Here is a 20,609-nt window from a genome sequence, read left to right as displayed (position 1 = left end):
AGCACCACGCCCCACCAACATTTGTGGCGAGATGTTAAATACCTCGCCCGGTATGCAGGAGGTCGTGGGTTCAATCCTGACCGACACCTGCTGTGTATTTGGAGTTTGCATGTTCTCCCCGTGATCACATGGACTTTTCTCCGGGTCCTCCGGTTGTTTCCTCCACATTTAGAGTGTTTGGCTGCTATACATCTCCAACCAGATAAGCCACTTCCAGTTGAGCGGTCATTTGTGGCCAGGTTGCTTCTGAAAAATAGCGAAACAGCTCAGTGGAGCCTTACCTGCTAAAATAAAAAAAAATACACACAGCACCAAGCACTCATCTTTTGGATGAGTCAACCTCAGGGAAGTTCAGCACCGAGTTTTGGTTATTCACCAATGCTGGGCGTGAACAGGAGTCGAACTCGGGTCACCGCATTTGTAGTGCAGCGCACTTGCCACTGCACTGCACTCTTCGCCGTGGCTGTTATTCACCTTGCCATCTACTGTGCCACCCGCCGTGCCGCCCGCTGTGTCGTCAGCGCAAGTGTCAGTGCCGTCCAACTGTGGTTGCGTTTCCTGTACAGGCACGTGGGTTCTGCTCCCACGGCTCCGTGACCGGGTTCACATGCCGCAAAAAGGGGGGGAGGGGGGGGAAGCCAAAGCACGACTATAAATAAGGCTTATTCTACAGTCCTGCGAATAACAGGACAGCAGATCGTTTTCTTCCTGGTCCAGTTAACAGAATTAAAGCACTCCTCCACCCCGGGGGGAACGGAAGGTGCCGCAGAAATATCATGTCGGGGGTTTTCAGACCACGATGTACTGTATGTTGAACTTCTTTCACACTTTATGTCGCCAACCGTGCTAATCGGAGGTGCGGGGAAGGAGAACTAAACAAACACGAGGCACGCCCAGACATATGCCCAAAAACCACCCGGACAGCACCCAATCTCGGAAGTTGATCTGCCTTGAGCCCGTTTGGTGCTTGGATGGGTCATCGACCACCGTGCAAAGCCGTAAAGTGGTGGTGGCTTCGCACGGGGCCCTGTAGAGGCAGCATCCGCGAGGGTTGGTGGATCACCGCACACAAACGCCGAGAAACTCCCTTCCCGTGGGCGTCGAGGAGGAGCCGTAACCCCGGCTCGCCATCAAGGCGGGTGCAGAATAATGTGGACTCCACCTGTTCCCCACCTGTAGGGGATACAGCGTTGCCCCCTGGCACGCGTGGGTTTTCCCTGGGTGCTGGTTTCCTCCCACACGGAAACAACTCATTCAATTGGCCAACAAACTCCTTAATATAGAGAACCGCTGAGCTTGGAGGCTGCTGCCTTCCTACTTGCCTTGCGGTTCCTGCTCACGCATCCCGCCGTCGTTCCCCGTCGCCGCGATCGAGCGAATACTGCGCGTCGCGCTACAAGTTGATATAACTACCATGATGATGATTATTATTATCGTGAGGCAGGTGTTGTAGGCTGCTGCAGGCCAACGTTATCAGCATGGAGGGGCGCTGCAGCAAGGTCCACCGTTGCACAGCATCATCCTCCCAATGCCTTTGCTGCAGGTCGTCACCAATAGACGGTGCTTTGAAGTACGGTAAACTAACCCCCCCCGCCACCAATGACCCACGCGGTAATCCAGCGGTGGATTAACATGAAGGGCTGAGACGTGGAGATACAGGCGGCACACACAGCCCCCCCGCCTAAACAATGCGCGGGGTTTTCCGTTGTGCTCTTTGAGATTAAGCAACAAGATGACGTCCTCCACTGCATACAGTAAGAGGGAAGTAAACCCTAGTGTATTATTTACGAGCAGAAACGACCACCACCAACCACCGTATCTGCCTGATGGTAAACGGTGTGTGACGACAATGTGTGCTTTTATTTTGTGGTCGCTATGTTTAGCTAAAGGATGTCAAATATCAGCAGGTTATTTTGTCAAAGTTAAGTTTGAATACTGCACAATCATCGTTCGAAAGTAAAGGATCTCGCGAGCAGTTTTTTCTAGACTACACTTTATATAGACACGCAGATTTGGCGACACACACTGCCATATGGCGTGCGCTGGGGATGGGTTCGCCCATTTTCAGATTACTCTGCTAATATATCTCTCCTTTGCACACTCACTGGCACTCTCAAAGACACATAATAACACCATCTCTCCCACACACTAACAAACTGTCACTAAAGCAAAATTTTATATATATAATTTTTTTTACCAGGGAAGGCCTAAGAGCTATCTTGCTCTTTTTCAGTAACCTGGCCATAAATGATAACTCAAAGTGGCTTATCATGTGGAAATTTATAGCAGCCAAATACTCTACATGCACGTTTCTAATGTGGAGGGAAAAACCGGAGGACCCGGAGTAAAATCCACTCGATCACAGGGAGAGACATGCAAACAAAACCGCAGGCGTGAGGGTTGGGTTCAAACCCACCACACCTCCTCCATACCAGGCGAGGTAGTAAACATTTCGCCATAATGGCGCTCACATAAACACTCACACTATCTCTACCATACGTACGCTTTACACACTAACAAAAAAAAGAAAAAGATCCCCTGTAGAGCCTTTACCAGACTGTTGAGGCGAGTGATCCTAGCAGCGAGTACCTATTAGGGCCGACACGGACTTAATAGGTCAACAGGACCATTTAGGGCTGAGTTGACATTGGCGAGATCCAGAACCTGTTCAGATATTCATCACCGTTGGTGACCTCGAGTGGGAATAGAATGCCGCGTTAAATGAGCGCTTGAAACATTGGATCATCGAGATCGTTGTTTTGTTTCAGAGCGGTCGAAAAGAGCCACGTCGGGGCATCATGTTCATAGCAACGTAAAGGTGATGCAGCTGTGACGTCATATTTGTTCAAACATTCATGACAATTGAGTGTGCGAGTGTGTGTTCATTTCAGTGTTTGTGGGTAGCGTAGTGGTCAGCCGCTGTGCTACGAACCCGGTGACCCCAGTTAAACTCCCTGCTCACGGCCAACACCAGAGATGATTTTCCTGAACTGGTGCTGGGCCTCCCCTAGGTCAACTCAGCCTCAAATTAGTACTTGGTGCAGTGTATAAACATCCCCACTTGGGAGACAAAGGCGGTCGAGCATGGTGCTGGCCACTCACCCCCTCGAGTGTTGTGCCGGCCTTTATAGGTGCTCGCGAACAGCACTTGCCCCCTATAGTGTGCTAAAGGCGACACAGGGATCTTTGTGTTTGTTGTCAAGTGAGTGTTAGTGAGTGCATGTGAGTGTGTTAGTGAGTGCATGCATGTGAGTGTGTTCGTGAGTGCATGCGTGAGAGAGATTGTGCGTGTGTAGTGTCAACGATTTAGAGTGTCTAGGAGGCACTTTCGTTATTAACAACTTTCATGGTATCATCCGCACACTCTCCACAGTAGCTCAGCCCAGCCTTTACACAACACTGGCCGTCTAGCACTGACGGCGCTGACTGAGATAGCCAACTACTATCCTTCGTAGCGCAATATCTAGCGGAGACGTTTAGCGACGACGGCGATGAGAGGACAGCAACGACGAGACGAGTCCATTCCCAGAACCGGCAGCCTTGAGCTCCCGCTTTCGGCTCCTATCTTGCTACCAGCACGGACTGGCTTCGCCCTGACCGCGCCTCCCTTCTCAAACCCGCTAGAAGGTTCCAGAGGCCTCCAGACGGGGTCCTCCATGACCCTTACCCTAGTTCCTCCGCTCTGCCCACACACCGTGCACACCCTCACCAGCTTGTATACTGTCTGTCCACCACAGTTGCCGCTGCTGTCCACAAGCTGGCGCTATTACACTATACGTGTATGAAAGTGTGTCAGTAAGTGCATGTGTGGGAGAGTGTGTGTATGTCAGTATGTGTAGGAAAGATAGTGCGAGTGGGTGTGTGTGAGTATGTGATATTGCGTGTATCAGAAAGTATGAGAGTAATGAGTGTTTGAGTGTGTTCGTGTGTGTATTTGTCGATGTGTGCATATCAGTGTGCACGATGGGTGGAGCGAGTGTGCATAGGTGGTTACCGCACTCTGCTACGAAACCTGCAAACCCAAGTTCAATTCCCGTTCACGGATAAAACCAGGCGAGTATCTGAACTAGTCCGGGCCTCCCCTAGGTCGACTCACCCTCAAATAAGTACCTGCTGTGGAATTTTAAACACGAGTAATGGGGGAGAGAAAGGCAGTCAGTTGTGGTGCTAGCCACACCAGCCCCTTGTTACCATTCACCATTAAAGGTGCTCGCTAACAGCACTTGCTTCGAGGGAGTGCATATCGGTGTTAAGTGTACACAATAGTACGGTAGTAGAGAATGTGGCTTGTATGTGGATATGTGAACCCATCTGTGCAGACTTTTGAGTGGTATCTCCTCTCACGAATGGAATGATTTTTTAAATTAGCTTTTCCATCCCAAATGAACCAACCCACTCACCTACAAAAAATAATTTTTCAAACACTCCAACTGCAGCACCCTCCAGAGAGAAGGTATGAAGACTTGGCAATGTTTCCCTGGATAAGTAAATACATTATTATACAAATGTACTAAAGTATACCGTCATGCAAAGAGCCACTCAAAAGTTCTCATCTACACTCACAGAGCTAAGCCAGTGCTGTAAATTCTACATTCTTATGGTGGAGCCGAGTCTATTATTCATTTGGCTGATATCAATTTCCAGGTGATAAATAATTTGTGGCCAGGTTGCTTCTGAATAAGAGCTACATAATTGAGTTGACCTTACCTGGTAAAATAAATATAGTTTGTTAGTTTTATTATTTTCAGTGATTTCCTATATTCTGCACTCCTATCCTCTTGTAATTTTCACACCCCGTGCCCCTACTGGACATCTGTAAAAAATAACTTCAAAACTCATTGGATTTTTCCAGGATAAATAAAGATTACGATTTTATTTTCAACCACTGGTTTGGTTTATTTTCGGCACAGGCAAAACCCATTGGGCAATAAATGCTCATTTTAGAATGTGGGACCTGGTTACAAATAGAGACCTGGTAACAGCAAAATAACACCAAGAAAACAATCCAAAAAACGACTGCACATGGCCAAGTTGTGAATGGCATCAGCACGGTGCAACCAATACACAGAATACAGCAAGGCTACACCATATGGCACATCACATTTCAAATCAACATCACGCGTTCAGAGAATTTGGCTGCTATAAATTTCCACGTGATGATAAGCCACTTCGTTGCGCTGTTATTGGGGGCCAGGTCACTTCTGAAAAAAGCTATATAGCTTAGTGGGGCCTTGCCTGGTAAAATTAAAATCGTTTATAGTAATCCAGCATTTTGGAGGCAGCAGCAGCAGCGAGGGTTGGTGGATCACACAAATGTTGCACAGCTCTCTTCCTGTCGGCGTCAAGGTGGCGTAAGCTGGCTCGCCAAAATGTGGTCGAGAAAATAGCCAGGTCGCTTCTGAAAAATTGCTACATAGCCGAGTGGGGCCTTACCTGGTAAAATAAAAACATATAGCGGGTTATATTAGTCTTCATTTATTCGTATCATTGTTCCTCATTTACCCAGGAAAACCTCACCGAGTCTCAAGACTGTCAGGAGGGTCCTGCCACGTTAACAATAGGAGGGGCATTGTTGCTGTGTGTAATCTGAATTGAGTAGATTGCAGGTACTATTTTATCCTTGGGAGGTTTTAGCCCAGGGGTGGGGACCTTTCTTCTGCCAAGGGCCATTTGGATATTTATAACATCATTCGCAGGCCATACAAAATTATCAACTTAAAAATTAGCCTGTTATATTTGGTCAAACATTTAATTAACTCACCCCTAATGTGATGGCTGGAACTGCTTCTCTTTGGCGAGGTGTGTGATGTTAGCTGGTATTGATGATGTTGCTACTTGCAACTGCTTTTCCAGGTTTGCTCCTAGATTTATTGAATTTCGAGTCCCGCCTGCGGTTGCCTTGGCAGGGCCAGACCAAATGATTTCGCGGGCCTCATACGGCCCACGGGCCGGACGTTCCCCCACCCCAGTTTTATCCAATACCAGTTTCACGGTATCCACACATTATTTAAAACAATAATAATAGGTTTTACCCTTTCTGGCAATAAAGCAGGTGTTCATATGTTGAAACACCAAATAGATACCTTTTGCAAGGAATCATGTCTACATTAACCACACGTACTTGTGGTGAACATGCAAACAAACATGCTCTGATAATATAAACAGTCTTTAAAACGGATTGGCCTACACCAAAAACAGCCTTCTTTAGGGCCTAATCTCACGAGTGTCAGACCAGAGAACGCTAAAAGGCGAACAGTACAAAGACAATGCACGATCAGAGCACTTAAGAGCTCGGGGTGAGCAACTACAAAATCGGACCTTTTTTCCAGTACATACGTACATCCTCTTGCTTTGGAAGCAAGCAACTACTGATTTTGTGGGGCGTTACAAGTTTAAATTATTCTTATTATTAAATATGTTGAAAAACATGCAAACAAACATGCTCTGATAATGCAGACCTGATGGCTTGCAAAAGGAATCTATTAGGCATTTGAACATCTGAACACCTCCTGCTTTATTGCCATCTATATATAAAAAGGAAATTTGTGAATGTGTGTCTGTTCAAAATGTTTAGCATACTTCCCGACATGCAACAAACTTGAAATTGGGCATGTGGGTCGCTTCCAGACTGTACATGCAAAAACTATAAAAATAGACAGACTTTTGTATTTTGGGGGGGGGGGGGGGCGCAATAATGGATATACTTTGCACGGCAAGTGAGCAGTGACGTCACATCTGTGATGTCACCCGCATGCGGCAGCGTTTCGCAGTGTGCCTGCTGACGTCACGCATCCTCCCCCTCACCCTCCGCGTAGGCCGCGTATTAATCCAAGACAAGAATCCAAGTCTCGGGCGAAGCCGGGTAGTAAAGCTAGTAAATGGTATAACCTTTTCTTATTTTCACTCATTTGGATACTGGCAAAAAGTTCCCAAAGATAGATATTCTTTCAAATGTGCGTCAATGTTCAGGGAAATGTTCATTTTAGCCAATGGCCGAAATGAATGATGAAGATTAACAAATGGGATGGAGAGCCCAGTCGAAATAAGATAACAAATGAAATTTGATGATTATAATTATCTAAATGGGGGTTATGATGATTATGAGAGGGCTTATGGCAGCAATAATTTTACCGGATGAGAAAGTCTCTCACGATGAGCCGTCCTGCTCAAATCAAGAGAGAGAGACACACACACCACACGCTGACATATAACCCGCACAGTAAATCGCACTGCCATACCACCCAAGGAATCTTGCACTTAAGCCTATCGTGTACATACTAAAACAGGCAGTGTCTCCCTGCCTAAGTGGGCTATAGGACAGTGCTTTGATGGGGCTAGTTCTCAAGGTTGTTAGTTAGGATTAGAGGTAGGGCTAGAACTTACAGCTGGTCGTCTAATTGCTTAGGGCTAACACGAGTGACTTCATTGGTTAGGTTGGGCCAGTTGGTAGTTGGTCAAGTTAGGGGTAGGGCTGGTACTGGTGGCTAGTTGGCTAAAGGTAGGGCAAGGACAAGTGGCCGGCTAGCGAGCTGGTTAGGGTTGGAGTAGGCCTTGTGGCTGCTTGGTTAGAGTTGAGGTAGAGCTGTTAATGGTGGCTGGTTAGCGAGTTGGTTTGGGTCGGTGAGAGGGCTTGCACTCATCGCTGGCTTGCAGGGTGGTTGGGGTTAAGTGGCTAGCTGGTTAGTGGGCAGGGTTGGCTAGCGAGTTGGGGGCAGTCGGTCCCTTGGATTTCCACATTCCCATGGAAGCAACAACACTTTCCACACATGACTAATGCAGCGTGCCATGCTATGTGTGCATTATTAATGCCAAGCTACGGCAGTGCTATACGTTACCATGTTTCCCCTCTGCGCGCAATTCTAGTTTAAAAACACTCGAGTTTACAAACACAAGTATATACAGTACCTATAAACGAGCAATATAGAACATAAACAAGCCCCTAAATCAGTTCATTTTAATATACCCAACAGGCTAACCAACCATAGTATATATACTTATAGACAGTGTTGAAAATAATCTACACAAATTGGTGGTAATACTAATTTTAATTAAAATAAAGTGAACTTGATAATGAACAGCAGAATACTAAATGTACCTGAAGTGGAAAGGATGTAATCATTGCATATTCCCAGCTACGAGGTATGGATCGGTCAAAATGGATACGGACGGAGACAATAAACCAAGAGCTGAAATGTGCACACAAAGGAGCAAGCAGGGAAGCAGGATCTCAGTTACACCCGAGAGACAGGAAAAAGGGAATAGCGAGATCAGGGAATAAACACAATCCACACATCATCATGAGGTGTGATTAACCGTGTGCAAAACTGTAATATGCAAAGTAAACAAGTGTATAACACGCTGCAAAATTTGTATTGTAAAATAAGGTTCGATTTACAATACCCCACAACTGCAATATACATCGTAAACACACTGTAAAAAGACAAAGATCCCCCGTACAGCCTTAACAGACTGTTGGGGCAAGTGCTGTTAGCGAGCAGCACCTATGAAGGCCGGCACAGCACTCGAAGGGGTGGGTGACCAGCACCACGCACGGCCGCCTTTGTCTCCCCAGTGGCGATGTTAACACACCGCACCAGGTACTCAGTTGAGGCCGAGTCAATGCAGGGGAGGCCTTGTAAAGATTCAGATTAATCGTCACCGGTGTTGGCCGTGAGCAGGAATCGAACGCGGGTCGCCGGGGTTTGTAGCGCACCTCGCGAACCGCGACACTACCACTCCCCCCCACCCCAAACACACGTTGTAATATGCATTGCAATAAAATAATGTGAGGTTTACAATGCGCACAACCGTAACGTGCAGTGTGCACACGTTGCTAGGAGGGACGACGGCTGGCTACTACGAGACCAAAGACGGAGAGAGAGGAGTGGCAGTCAAGGGTGGGGAAGGAAAAAAACACGCCGGGGAAAACTTTACACCGCGCAGAGACGGAGCAACGAAATGGATCGGGTGCCGGGTGCCGGATGCTGTTGCAGATCGTCGCATCGCGGGACGACGAGAGATGAGCGGCGTTCATTCGGCAGCAGATGAATCTTGGATGAATGATGCCGACATAGCAGCAGATAAGAGGGTTACAACACACACCCACGCCGGGGTGGATGCTTATCTCCTGTTTACAGGCCTCTGATGGTGGAAAGTCCACATTCCTCCGGCGGGTAGAAAGAGGGTACCCACCAATTTGGCCGACCAACAACAAGCACGGAGCCGCAGGAGGGCAGCAAGCAAAAGCCGCCATCGCGGATTACTCATCAACAACAAGCACAACTACAACGACAATCAACCACACCAGCACGGTCAGCAGCAGCAGCTGCTCTTCCAGTGACATTAAATAATAAAAAATAAACATTCGTAAATAACAGTGTGTGGGCGAGAATGGTAAAAATAATGTATAATTGGCAACGTTTCAGACAGGGAGAGTGGGGATCAGGGTTCGAGACTGCCACCTTATCCACTATCTCTCTGGCAGAGGTGGGACAAAGTCATTGTTATGCAAGTCCAAGTCGAGTCGCAAGTCATCAAATTCATGACTCGAGTCTGACTCGAGTCCAAGTCACATGACTCGAGTCCACATCTCATAGGTGGGACAAAGTCATTGTTATGCAAGTCCAAGTCGAGTCGCAAGTCATCAAATTCATGACTCGAGTCTGACTCGAGTCCAAGTCACATGACTCGAGTCCACACCTCTGCTCTCTGGCCCCTCTATTATTGTGCCATGAAGAAGGGACCTTGCCCGAAATGTCGGTTATTGTTATATATGTCGCATTTACAGCCACACGGTGTTACTGACGAATGTGTTGAGTGTTTTATTTATTGTTATTTGTGCTTCGGAACCGGAATGCCGACATAGCAGCGACGGCATCATCAAATAATGCTCTTAAAACAATAATGCAGACCGCCACTGTGACAATCCACTGCTGGATGAAGGGCTTCCCCCACACGCCGTCAGTCACGTGAGGTTGCTTGACCATACTTCACCCACGCTGGTCGCCAATGCGGGGTTATGAGCATTTAACTTTCCACCGTGAATTTGACACACAGGCTTTTACAAACATTACGATCCATCATTAGCTTCCTTTGGGTCAGACCACCAGTTGGCAACGTACGATGCGAAATAAGTTCAACATCGATACATACTTGTCAATGATTCAACAATAACCTTACACCACCAATCAAATCAAGTATGTTACGCCGTGGGCAAAATATATGCCGTTTGACATGGATTTTCAGCAAATCAGAAAGTTAAAAGGTGACCAAAATTTGGACAATTTTGTGTGATGTTTATCTGCAGACCACAGACACATTGGTGATCGCTTTCCAACCATCTGCACATATTTGGGGAAATTACAAATATCCGAGATGTACCGCGGTCCAGCTGATCTCGGGGATCTTTACAAGGGCTCAAAGTTACGCTAATCACACCGGTTCATACGTCTTTATGCACACGTGTAGTGAGTCCAATTGAGTCGCAGACGTTATCTTGGGAACAACACTTTTATTCACACTAACACCAAAACATCATGTAATCTATACACGGGTGTTGAACGCCCATCTAACCACGCTATGCTATCCCTGTCCGGACCACAAGCTGGGTCCCGGACCGCGTGGCTAGAGGCTTCTTCACCAACAACCAGAAGAACCCCGAGCCCCACACAGCGCCCCGTTATATCGGCCTCGGCTGGGCTGGCTCTGCCCCTCGCCCCGCCCACCTTCTAGATCTCTCTGGCCCTTTCCCGAAGGCTCCCGAGAGCTCTTCTATACCACGTGACCACCCAGCGGCCCCCGTTCACCGGTGGCCCCCCTCCAATATCATCCGGTCACGTGTCGGCAGGTCAACCAGCGTATCATGCCCCAACGTAACCCTGGCTGGCTGACACTCTCTCTCACTCCCTCACTGGGAGCCCGCACCGCACACTGTACGTGGTGCCTCTGCGCGAACCAGCGCTCATCCAAGCCCCGCTAGGGCTGGTACTACGCCCAGCAAACAGGGCTGCACATAATGACAACATTATCTGCCGTGGCCTCGCAGGCCCAGCACCACAGTGACATTCACACTCAATACACACGCATTAGATAATCAACTTGGCAGCGGCACACACTGCTCTACGAACCCGGCAAACACGAGTTCAAGTACGTGGCTAGCAGCAAGCGTAGCTAGGTGACATCTGAGCAACCCGCAATGACCAGCGCGCAATGACCAGCGCGCGTTTGAAGTATGGTCACACAACCACCCACCTCCTCCCTCCGTGACCGATGCTGCATGTGGGAGAGGCATTCACCCAGCAAATGAACAATCCACGGCATACAGCCACGTTTAATAATGTGTCATTATTAAAAGTCCACAGTTGTTTTTAATCATGTTTAATTTCATCAAAGTACTCCATCATTTCCCCTTCACAACATCATTTTGAAGCCGATACGCTATCAATAATTGCCTTGGGCATTTATAGCCACTGGGTGACATCTGATGAACCAGAACCACGATAGCGACCACCTAGGCATCTTTCGATTCGAGTACAATTACATGGTTATGCATACTTTATACAAAAAGACATATGCTTTGTTTTTGTGCACAACAACGTACGTGGCACACTCACACAGAAAGAGGAAGCAAACGAATTAAGGGAACTACCCCAATATCTGACCCGTGCACACTGCCATGTCAAGGACGAAGTCTGCTTGGCCAACACTGATCGTCGGCGATCAGGGTCGATGGCTGGACACTGGTGACGATGTGTATGTATGAAACATCTGAATAGGTTTTACCCTTTCTGGCAATAAAACAGGAGTTGTGTTAAGATATTCAACCACACGTAATTCTGGCAAAACATGCAAACATAATATATGCATTCAATCAGTGACAATATAACTGATTGGCCGACACCAGAGACACCAGTTCTCATGGCCTTGCCTCAGCGTCGGACCTGAGAACGCCAAAAGGCGAACAAGTAAGTACATGTTTTGCCACAAGTACGTGTGCTTAATTCAGACTTGATTCCTTGCAAAATGTATCTATCTCGTGATTGAACATCTTAACACCTCCTGTTTGATTGCCAGAAGGCTCAAACCTATTCTTATTTTTCAAACTTTTATACTGGCAACGACTTCTTTCGCACCGAACTTAGCAGAGCCGTGCGGGCAGGAACGGGCAGGTAAACGAGTCGACCCACAGAGAGGACAAAACATAACTCTATAGCGCGGAGAATATCAGCGAGGTGACGACTTGTACACGGGTCAGGATGGATTGTTGGCACGCATCGCTGGACTATGGGCCATCTGTGGGGGAAAACAGAGCTTTATAGCTCATTGGATTCCTCCAGTATAAATAAATGTTCCGACTTAACATCCAGCAGTGCAAGGCTTGTATATAGCTTTCAGGTAGCTGACGTTTCAAAAGCCGAATTTAAACCAAAAATCCCGATAATCAGAAAACATATTTGTATTGTAATTCTGTATCGATGGGACCTTTAAGCCAGTATCCAAATGATGAGAATTGCCAGATAGGGTAAAGCCTAATGGGATTCTCGCCAGCCCACCACCCTATGGTACCTTAAGAGCAGTCACCAAATTCGTATCATCCACTCTGGCTTCTCTAGGGCGAGGAGCCGTCCGAAACGTCGCCGATTAGTTTTTATTTTTGTGTTGTTTTGACGTGTGTTAGTCTAGCAGTGGCATCATCAATGATGACGACGAAGCCAGTCTAGTGTGTGTAGAGAAGTCCGACGTTTACACGTTGGGTAACCAATGCATTTGTGTGCTTATCTGGGACGCTGGCAAATTGGTTCATCTCTACGGCCGTGTTGGTATATTGCATTGTTTACATCTGTAAGCTCCTTAGCCATACAAACATTAGGACGGTAAATGATTACACAGCAATACGGTACATAAACACACTGTATTCGTTTACATAAGGTAGTACAATATTGTAAAGTTCACGTGATGACATTTAAGCAGAACTCGGGGTCTTAAAAAAATACAAAAATGCTTACACGCAGCATTGCGTGTGTGCATTCTTATCTACGGTAGCATTTGTACAATGCCCATGGCTTGCATGTTGTAGCAAATCGCATCGCGCGTCTATCCACAGCAATAATCCATAGTCTGGTTCCACGTTGACGTAACACGACACACCACGCGTGGTGCTGTACGTCATCCGTTCACGATTATCTCGAATCCATCTCCGATGACGGGCCATGGTCCGAAACGTCGCCCGATTACAAAATAGATTTTTTCCTTTTCACCCCGGGGCCGAGTGATTTGACAAAATCTCGAGCGGAATTTACACGGCGACTAATGTTGTACAAAGACAAAGGTCCCCCGTGTAGCCTTTGCAGACTGTTGGGGCAAGCACTGTGCGCCTATGAAGGCCGGCGCTGTGGCACACGAGGGGGGGGGGGGGTGGGCAACATCGCGCCCGGCCGTCTTTGTCTCCGCCAGTGACGATGTTTACTACACCGCGCCAGGCACTCATTTGAGGCCGAGTCGACCTAGGGGAGGCCCGGGACTCGGGACCGGTTGCAGACAATCGTCACCGGTTGTTGGTGGCCGTGAACGAGAAACGAACCCGTCGCCTGCTTCGCATGCGCAGCGCCAACAACAGGCGCCATCCGCCACGACGACGTCACCGCGGCGCTCGTGCCAGGCTACGTGCACACGCACAGACATTGGCTCTCGTGCCAGGCTACGTGCACACGCACAGACATTGGCACCGCGCGCGACGCTTCAACTCCGCCTCGCGTTTTACATCGCAGCGACGCCGCCTATCCGCTGTAGCATTTCCAAAAGGGCGCCCATGTTTACTACGCGTTGTCGCCCGCCGCTCATCGTTTGTGTCGCACGAGCGCTATTGCATATGGTAGTCCGGTTTGGGTACGGCGAAGGGGGGGGATCTGGGATCACCTCCTCGGTGGCGATGAGGCCCGCGCTGCGCTCCTCCTCCTTCTCGTCCCTGGGCGGCTTGGGCCCCCCGAGCGAGATCTTCACCATGGCGAGCGAGCGGGCGGGCGAAGAGGCTTGACGAGCGTGGTGCGCGGCGGACTTCCTCGAGCGGACGCGGCGGGGGCTCAGTGAGCAGTTGGCGGGCGGGGCGGTAGTGGTGGTGGTGGTTGTTGTGGGAGGAGCGGTGGCGCAGCGGTGGCGTTCACGAACGGCGCAGACGACAAAAGGCGAAGTGCGGCGGGGGGGGGGTTGCGTCAGACTCGACACCAGGGGGCACTGCCCCCCATTGGTTGCAGACGACACCACGTGGGCGCGCGGGCCGACCAATCACGCGACGATGTTGCGAGGTTATTTAACTCCACCCCCCACCGCATATTTGAGAATCGAATTGTTGTATCGATTTCATTGTGTTCTCGATTCCATTGTATTTCGATTAGTGGGATCTGCTCTTTTGTGTGTGTGCGTGGTTTTTGCATCTCCCCCCAATTTCTATTCTGGTGACGTTTCGGGCATTAGGAACCATTGCTTATTTTGTTTAGGCAGTGTTGTTGACGAGATTTAGTTATTAGACTAAACCATTTTTTAGTTCACCAGGTAAGGCCCACTGAGCTCCACAGGTCTTTTTCAGAAGCGACCTGGCCACATTAAAACTCAACCAAGTGGCTTATCATGTGGAAATTTATAGCAGTCAAATACTCTAAACGCATGATGTTGATTCTAAATGTGGAGGGGAAAAACCGGAGGACCCGGAGAAAAATCCACACGACCATGGGGAGAAAATGCAAACTCCAAATATACAGCAGGCGTCAGGATTGGGATCGAACTCCTGCATACCAGCATCACCAAATAATGTTACTATTCTGGTTGTTTATGTGGGGGCGCGGCGTCCACCACCTCCACTGCCCCCTCCTCCTCATCGGCCGCCTCTCACCGGGCCCCCGCCGATCGAGTGATCGGCCCCTCCGCACCAGCGTCCTCTCGGAGGGACATAACCAAGTGGCTGGCTCACCACCGCCCGGGGTTATCTCACACACGCCCACGTACACCACCACTAATACGAAGGCGGCTGCGTGCACGCGTGCGCCCCTGCAGGCGCTTGTTTTATACAAAGCTAGCCAAAAAAAACGGCGGTATGAATATGCGCGCGCACCTCCGGGTGGTTAAGCCCTAACCCGCTTGCACACAAAGGCTCACGCTAAAAACGGCGGTATGAATATATGCGTGCGCACCTCCCCCACCCTAATACGCGGCACAGCTGCACAGACACGCGAGCGTCGGCGGCCGTGTATGTTTTAATACACGCGCGCCTCATACACACTCTCAACTTAACAACATCACGCCGAAGTTCTACCCACACACACAAATCACACTGCACCGATACTGAACGGCGCAAATACACACTGCCTGGGGGGGGATATTTCGCGAGAAGAGCTTTGCCTGACTCTGCCTACAAACCCAATCACTCAAGCGTCCTACCACGTACCTCGAAGCTGGACTCACGGCGTCACACGGACGCTGTAAGAGTTGTAGGGAGAAGGACGGGAGAAAACTTTACCTTTCAATGCCTCGTAGCAGCACTCGCTGGCATCACACGGAGGCTGCGAGCGGCTCGAGAAGGCAGGACAGCAGGGAGTGGGTCTGGACGGCCCGGAGGTTGAAGACAAGAGACCGAAATTGTCCCAGGCTACTCTTTTAATTCTCTTAACTTCAAAGGCCCGGGGTCCCATTGTACTGCGCGGCCAATCGTGCGATTACCTGCAGTTACCCCCCCCCCCCCCCCCCCTGTTTTAAACCAATTTTAGGGGCATCACAATGTAACCTGTCCTGTGAGGGTCGGCCAATCTCCTGGCACCGGGAAACCGTGGGACTTTCCCTCTAGGGGCTCTTCGAATTAAAACCCTATGTGCCAGGCGATCCCCCGCCAGGACACTACGTGAGTGCACTACGCGCGGGTGTGTGTTTAGTGCAGGGGCCGGGAGGGAATCGCGGCGCTAGCGTAGTTGCTCTGTGGTCGTGGCACCACATTTACTCAGAAAAGCCTCACCGAATCTCACAACAACTTTTTCAGGAGGATCCTGCCGATGTATTATGCGGTAGAAGGCGGTGTGTGGTATGTAGATTCCAAATGAGTAATTTGTGGTGTAATTACCCCTTTCTGGTTCCGAGATGACTGCAAGTTGCAGGGTGGGGGGTCCCGTTCACCGCTGAATGTCGGAACGTGCCGAAGCGCTTCAACGTTAATTTAATTTAGAGAGACGTAGCGCCGCTGTTTTAAAGACATTGTTACTCAACGCAAAGAACTGTAGCGAACACGACTTGCACTCTATGATAGCTAGTGTCAAACTGTACCACACGCCCTCCTGCATGGCCTTTTACTTCTCATTCCCTTCCAATGACGTACCTGTATGTTATCGCACGTCAAAGGGTTCATCAAATAGACAAATTTGGACCACGACGCTGGCACTATGGTCTACTGTTGCAGATGACATGGTCGGATCTTCCAGTGTGAAGCAGACAGCGTGCACTTATTATGTGTATTACAAACCGCAGTAATAACCAGGCCGGCTATATGATTTCCAACTGCCAAACTCTTCAACAAGCGATAAACGTGCCACGGCTAGTCCGCGTCAATGCCCTAATGCTGCGTGTAACCTCCTGACTCAAATTTTACTTAAAACTTTCATGACTGCAGGAATTCAAATTATTTGGTTCTTTCGGAAAAGTCACGTAGATATAAAAATTATTTTAAAAAGAAAGTGAAAAAATAAAAGAAAGTAATAAAAAACAAAAACCACTCATGTAGAGTGAGTGTACTGGCAGTCTATAATGTAGACTGTGGCCTGGTTATTAAGTTGGTGAGTGTACTGGCAGTCTATAATGTAGACTGTAGCAATGGTTATTAAGCTGGGTGAGTGTACTGGCAGTCTAATGTAGACTGGAGCCTAGTTCTTAACCTCAGTGAGCGGACTGGTTGTCTATAATGTAGACTGTAGCCTGGTGCTTAACCTCGGTGAGTATACTGGCAGTCTATAATGTAGACTGTTGCCTGGTTTTTAAGCTTGGTGAGCGTATTGGCAGTCTATAATGTAGAATGACGTGCCATGCTATGCTGCTAACGGGGGCTCGCTGGGCATCATTGGGCAGATCCGCGCGAAAATTTGCATTGGGGACATCAAATTATCCGGGCCAGTATTGGTTTCCTGCTCGCTGGCGGTTCCGTGCCTGTTGGGGACGGATTTCTTGGCCAAAATGCCTATCCGTATATTGATCGACCAGGGGTGCATCGAACTCCCGTCGGGCCGACGTATAATGTTTTTGTCTTCCCCCGCCACGGAGCGTCGGGCATTTGCGACGGTGCAGGCGCTCGTGGCGAGGACTGTACGCGTACCCCCGAGAGCTCAGATGCTCGTCCCTCTTAGGTTGCGTCGGCCGTTTGCTAAGGGGGTTGCGGATCGGGGGGTCTTGTTGGGACCATCTCGAGCCGGGGTCAATGGACCCGATTTGCTAGCGGCTCAGACCATGGTAAAAGGGGACGGGGACCCCTTCATTGCAGTCCTTAATGTGGGATCGCGAACGGCCGTGGTTCCTCAAGGGACCGTGCTTGCGCACGCGACGCCGGCACCCTGTGAGGAACCGCTCGTGGGTCAGGTGAGCACCGATCCAACGTCGCGACCGCATTCGGACCGTGATGACGGATGGCTGGATGCGCTTTGCATGGGATCAGTGGACCTGTCCGACTCACAGCGTGAGAGGCTGCGAGTTCTCCTGCGAGAGTTTGCCAACGTTTTTAGTCAACACAAATTTTATATTGGTTGTACTAAATTGCTGCGACACCACATTGACACGGGTGACAGCGCGCCAATCCGCCGATATCATATCATATCATATCCCCTTCCAACAGCCCTTGGGGCGCACCGATCGTTTTAGTGAAAAAACACGATGGCTCACTGCGGTTTTGTGTCGACTTTCGGCGGTTGAACAAAATTTCAGTAGCCGATGCGTACCCGCTTCCTCGAATGGATGAGTCGCTTGATGCCTTAGCGGGGGCGCGATTCTTTTCCACCTTGGATTCACTTTCTGGATTCTGGCAGCTTCCTCTGGATGACGAATCTGAACCTAAGACTGCTTTCCGTACGCCGCACGGCCTTTTCCAATTTAACCGCTTGCCGATGGGGTTACATTCTGCGCCGGCAACTTTTCAGCGGTTAATGGAACTGGTCTTGGCGGGCTTGCAATGGGATTCATGTTTAATTTACTTGGACGATGTCATCGTCTTTAGCAAAACATTCGATGACCACCTCCAGAGGTTGCGTGCTGTTTTCCTCAAAATGCGGGCTGCCAATTTGAAATTCAAACCGCAGAAGTGTCATTTGCACCGCGAATCGGTGCGGTATTTGGGTCACATTGTTGGACGCTCGGGGATAGCCACTTATCCCGCCAAAACGAAATGTGTCAGCTCCTGGCCGACTCCCACCTCGGTGGGGGAGGTCAGGAGTTTCATTGGGTTCGCGTCGTACTACCGACGGTTTGTGGCTGACTTCGCTACAATCGCGAAACCCTTGCATGCCTTGACGTCCAAGGGAGTCAAGTTTCGTTGGGGACCAGAGGAGGAGGCCGCTTTTCGCTCCCTCCGGGATGCCCTGGTGGGGGCTCCGCCGTTGAGTTATCCAGATTTCTCACAACCCTTCTTGCTCGATACAGACGCAAGCAACACGGGCATTGGGGGCGTGCTTTCGCAGCTCATTGGTGGCGTAGAGCATGTGGTGGCTTACGGTAGTCGGGTGTTGTCTCCGGCGGAACAACGGTACTGCGTTACCCGTCGGGAACTATTGGCGATCGTTTATTTCATTCAGCAGTACCGCCCATATCTGTACGGTCGATGTTTCACCGTCCGTACAGATCATGCGGTGCTGCAGTACGCCTTGCGGATTCAACAACCATCAGGACAGTTGTCTCGATGGTTGGAGATTCTCCAAGACTACAATTTTGTCACCACATATCGTAAGGGCGTCCGCCACACGAACGCTGACGCTCTGTCGCGGTTGCCGCCCACTTCAGAGTGCGCTTGCCTCTTGGGTTCGGGGCGTTGTAGACCTCCGAATGTGATCGCTGATTCGGTCCTTGCGGCCGCCGCCGATGCGCCTTCAACTTCGGGTCCTATCGAGCAAGAAGGGAGGGATTCCTTTCTGGGGTTGTCCGTGGCGGAGTGGGGACGCCTCCAAATGGAGGACACTTCCCTCCTCGCTTTGCGCCGTCGCATCGGTGGAGTTGGTCAGGGGGCGGCGAACGTTGACTCGTGGGGGTTGTTCCAGGGGCTTTTAATGCACTGGGATGGGAGATCCCGCCGCCAACGGCTGGTGGTGCCTTCAGCATTGAGGGGTAGAGTGGTGTGGGCTGCGCATGAGCGGCTCCTTCACCTGGGGACTCACAAGACCCTTGCCATGCTCCAGCTCGATTTCTCCTGGCCGGGCATGGCAAAGGACGTGGGTGATCTCCTGGGGTCGTGCACTCAATGCGCGCAGCGGAAACCACCGGCGAGGGGGTCCAACCCTCCGCTGCAGTCGATAAAAGTTTCCCGGATTAACGAGCTCGTTGCACTAGATATTCTCGGGCCATTTCCCGCTACACCCAGGGGAAATAGGTACTTATTGACAGGGGTCGAATACTTCACGAGATGGCCTATGGCCTGGCCCCTGGCTAACCAGTCGGCAGCAGCCATCGCGGAGGCCTTTGTCCAGGGCTACGTCCTCGACAAAGGTGCTCCGGAGCGGCTTCTGACCGACCAAGGTAAACAAATTTCGGGGAAACTCCTCCGCGAGGTGTGCGACCTCTTGGGTACGGAGAAAATTCGGACCTCCCCATATCACCCGCAAACTGACGGGATGGTGGAATGGCTGCATCGGACTATCACGTCCATGCTGTCCCAGCAGGTCTCTGAATCCCAGACCGATTGGGACCTTCACATTGCGGGTGTTTTGCAAGCCTACAGGATGGCTCCCCATGCGGCCACCGGATTTTCGCCTTTCTTCTTAATGTATGGCCGCAAGGCTAACCCGCCTGTTGCGACTCAGCTGAAGCTCTCGACGCCGCATGCGAACTCTAAATTGGCCGACCACGTCAAATTTAACATCGGGAAATTAACGGAGGCGCGGGAAGCGGCCATACAAAATTCTGAACTCCGCCAGAGGGCGAATGAGAGGCTTAGGCTGGGGCGGGCACATGTGCTCCAATGGAAACCGGGGGACAGGGCATGGTTGCACTGTCCCCAGGTGCCACTGGCGACCTCGTCGAAGCTGGTACGGCCGTGGCGGGGGCCCGTGGAGGTCATACAGGTCTTGCGGCCGCAATGTGTGCGCGTCAAGTGGGGGAAGCGTCAGTGGTACGTGCACCCCTCCAGGTTAAAACCGTTCATTACGCCGCCCCGTGTTCCTCACACACACACGCGTGGCCAAACGTGTGAGGGGTCCACCGACTCCCCGACTTCGCTGCTTTCGCCTAACTTGACACCGACTGATGCACCTCCAGGTGCACCAGGAGTGACGTGCTCACGACCGCCAACCCCTCCTGGGGGGGTCGGGGGTCGCTCAGCAGCGAAGCTAGACACTCTCACACCCGGACTATCGACACCCGCCACTGGGCAAGCCGGAGCTGCCCCT

At 50.2% G+C, this 20,609-nt stretch overlaps 1 protein-coding gene across 1 annotated transcript in view; it reads right to left on the bottom strand.

Moving 5' to 3' along the window:
• LOC144732701 (integral membrane protein 2B-like) overlaps positions 1-14,191 on the bottom strand; it is a 33,598-nt gene extending 19,407 nt beyond the window's left edge. The window contains exon 1 of the mRNA XM_078614277.1: positions 13,915-14,191. Coding sequence (XP_078470403.1) covers positions 13,915-14,001 — 87 coding nt within the window. The 5' untranslated portion in view covers positions 14,002-14,191. The remainder of the gene's footprint in view (positions 1-13,914) is intronic.
• Positions 14,192-20,609: the final 6,418 nt, after the last annotated feature.

The sequence above is a fragment of the Lampetra planeri genome, chromosome 43 (assembly GCF_965212315.1).
Source record: "Lampetra planeri chromosome 43, kcLamPlan1.2.h2, whole genome shotgun sequence".
NCBI classification, from domain to species: Eukaryota; Metazoa; Chordata; class Hyperoartia; order Petromyzontiformes; family Petromyzontidae; genus Lampetra; species Lampetra planeri.
The sequence above is the reverse complement of the archived record's forward strand: the minus strand, read 5'-3'. Positions and strand labels throughout refer to the sequence as shown.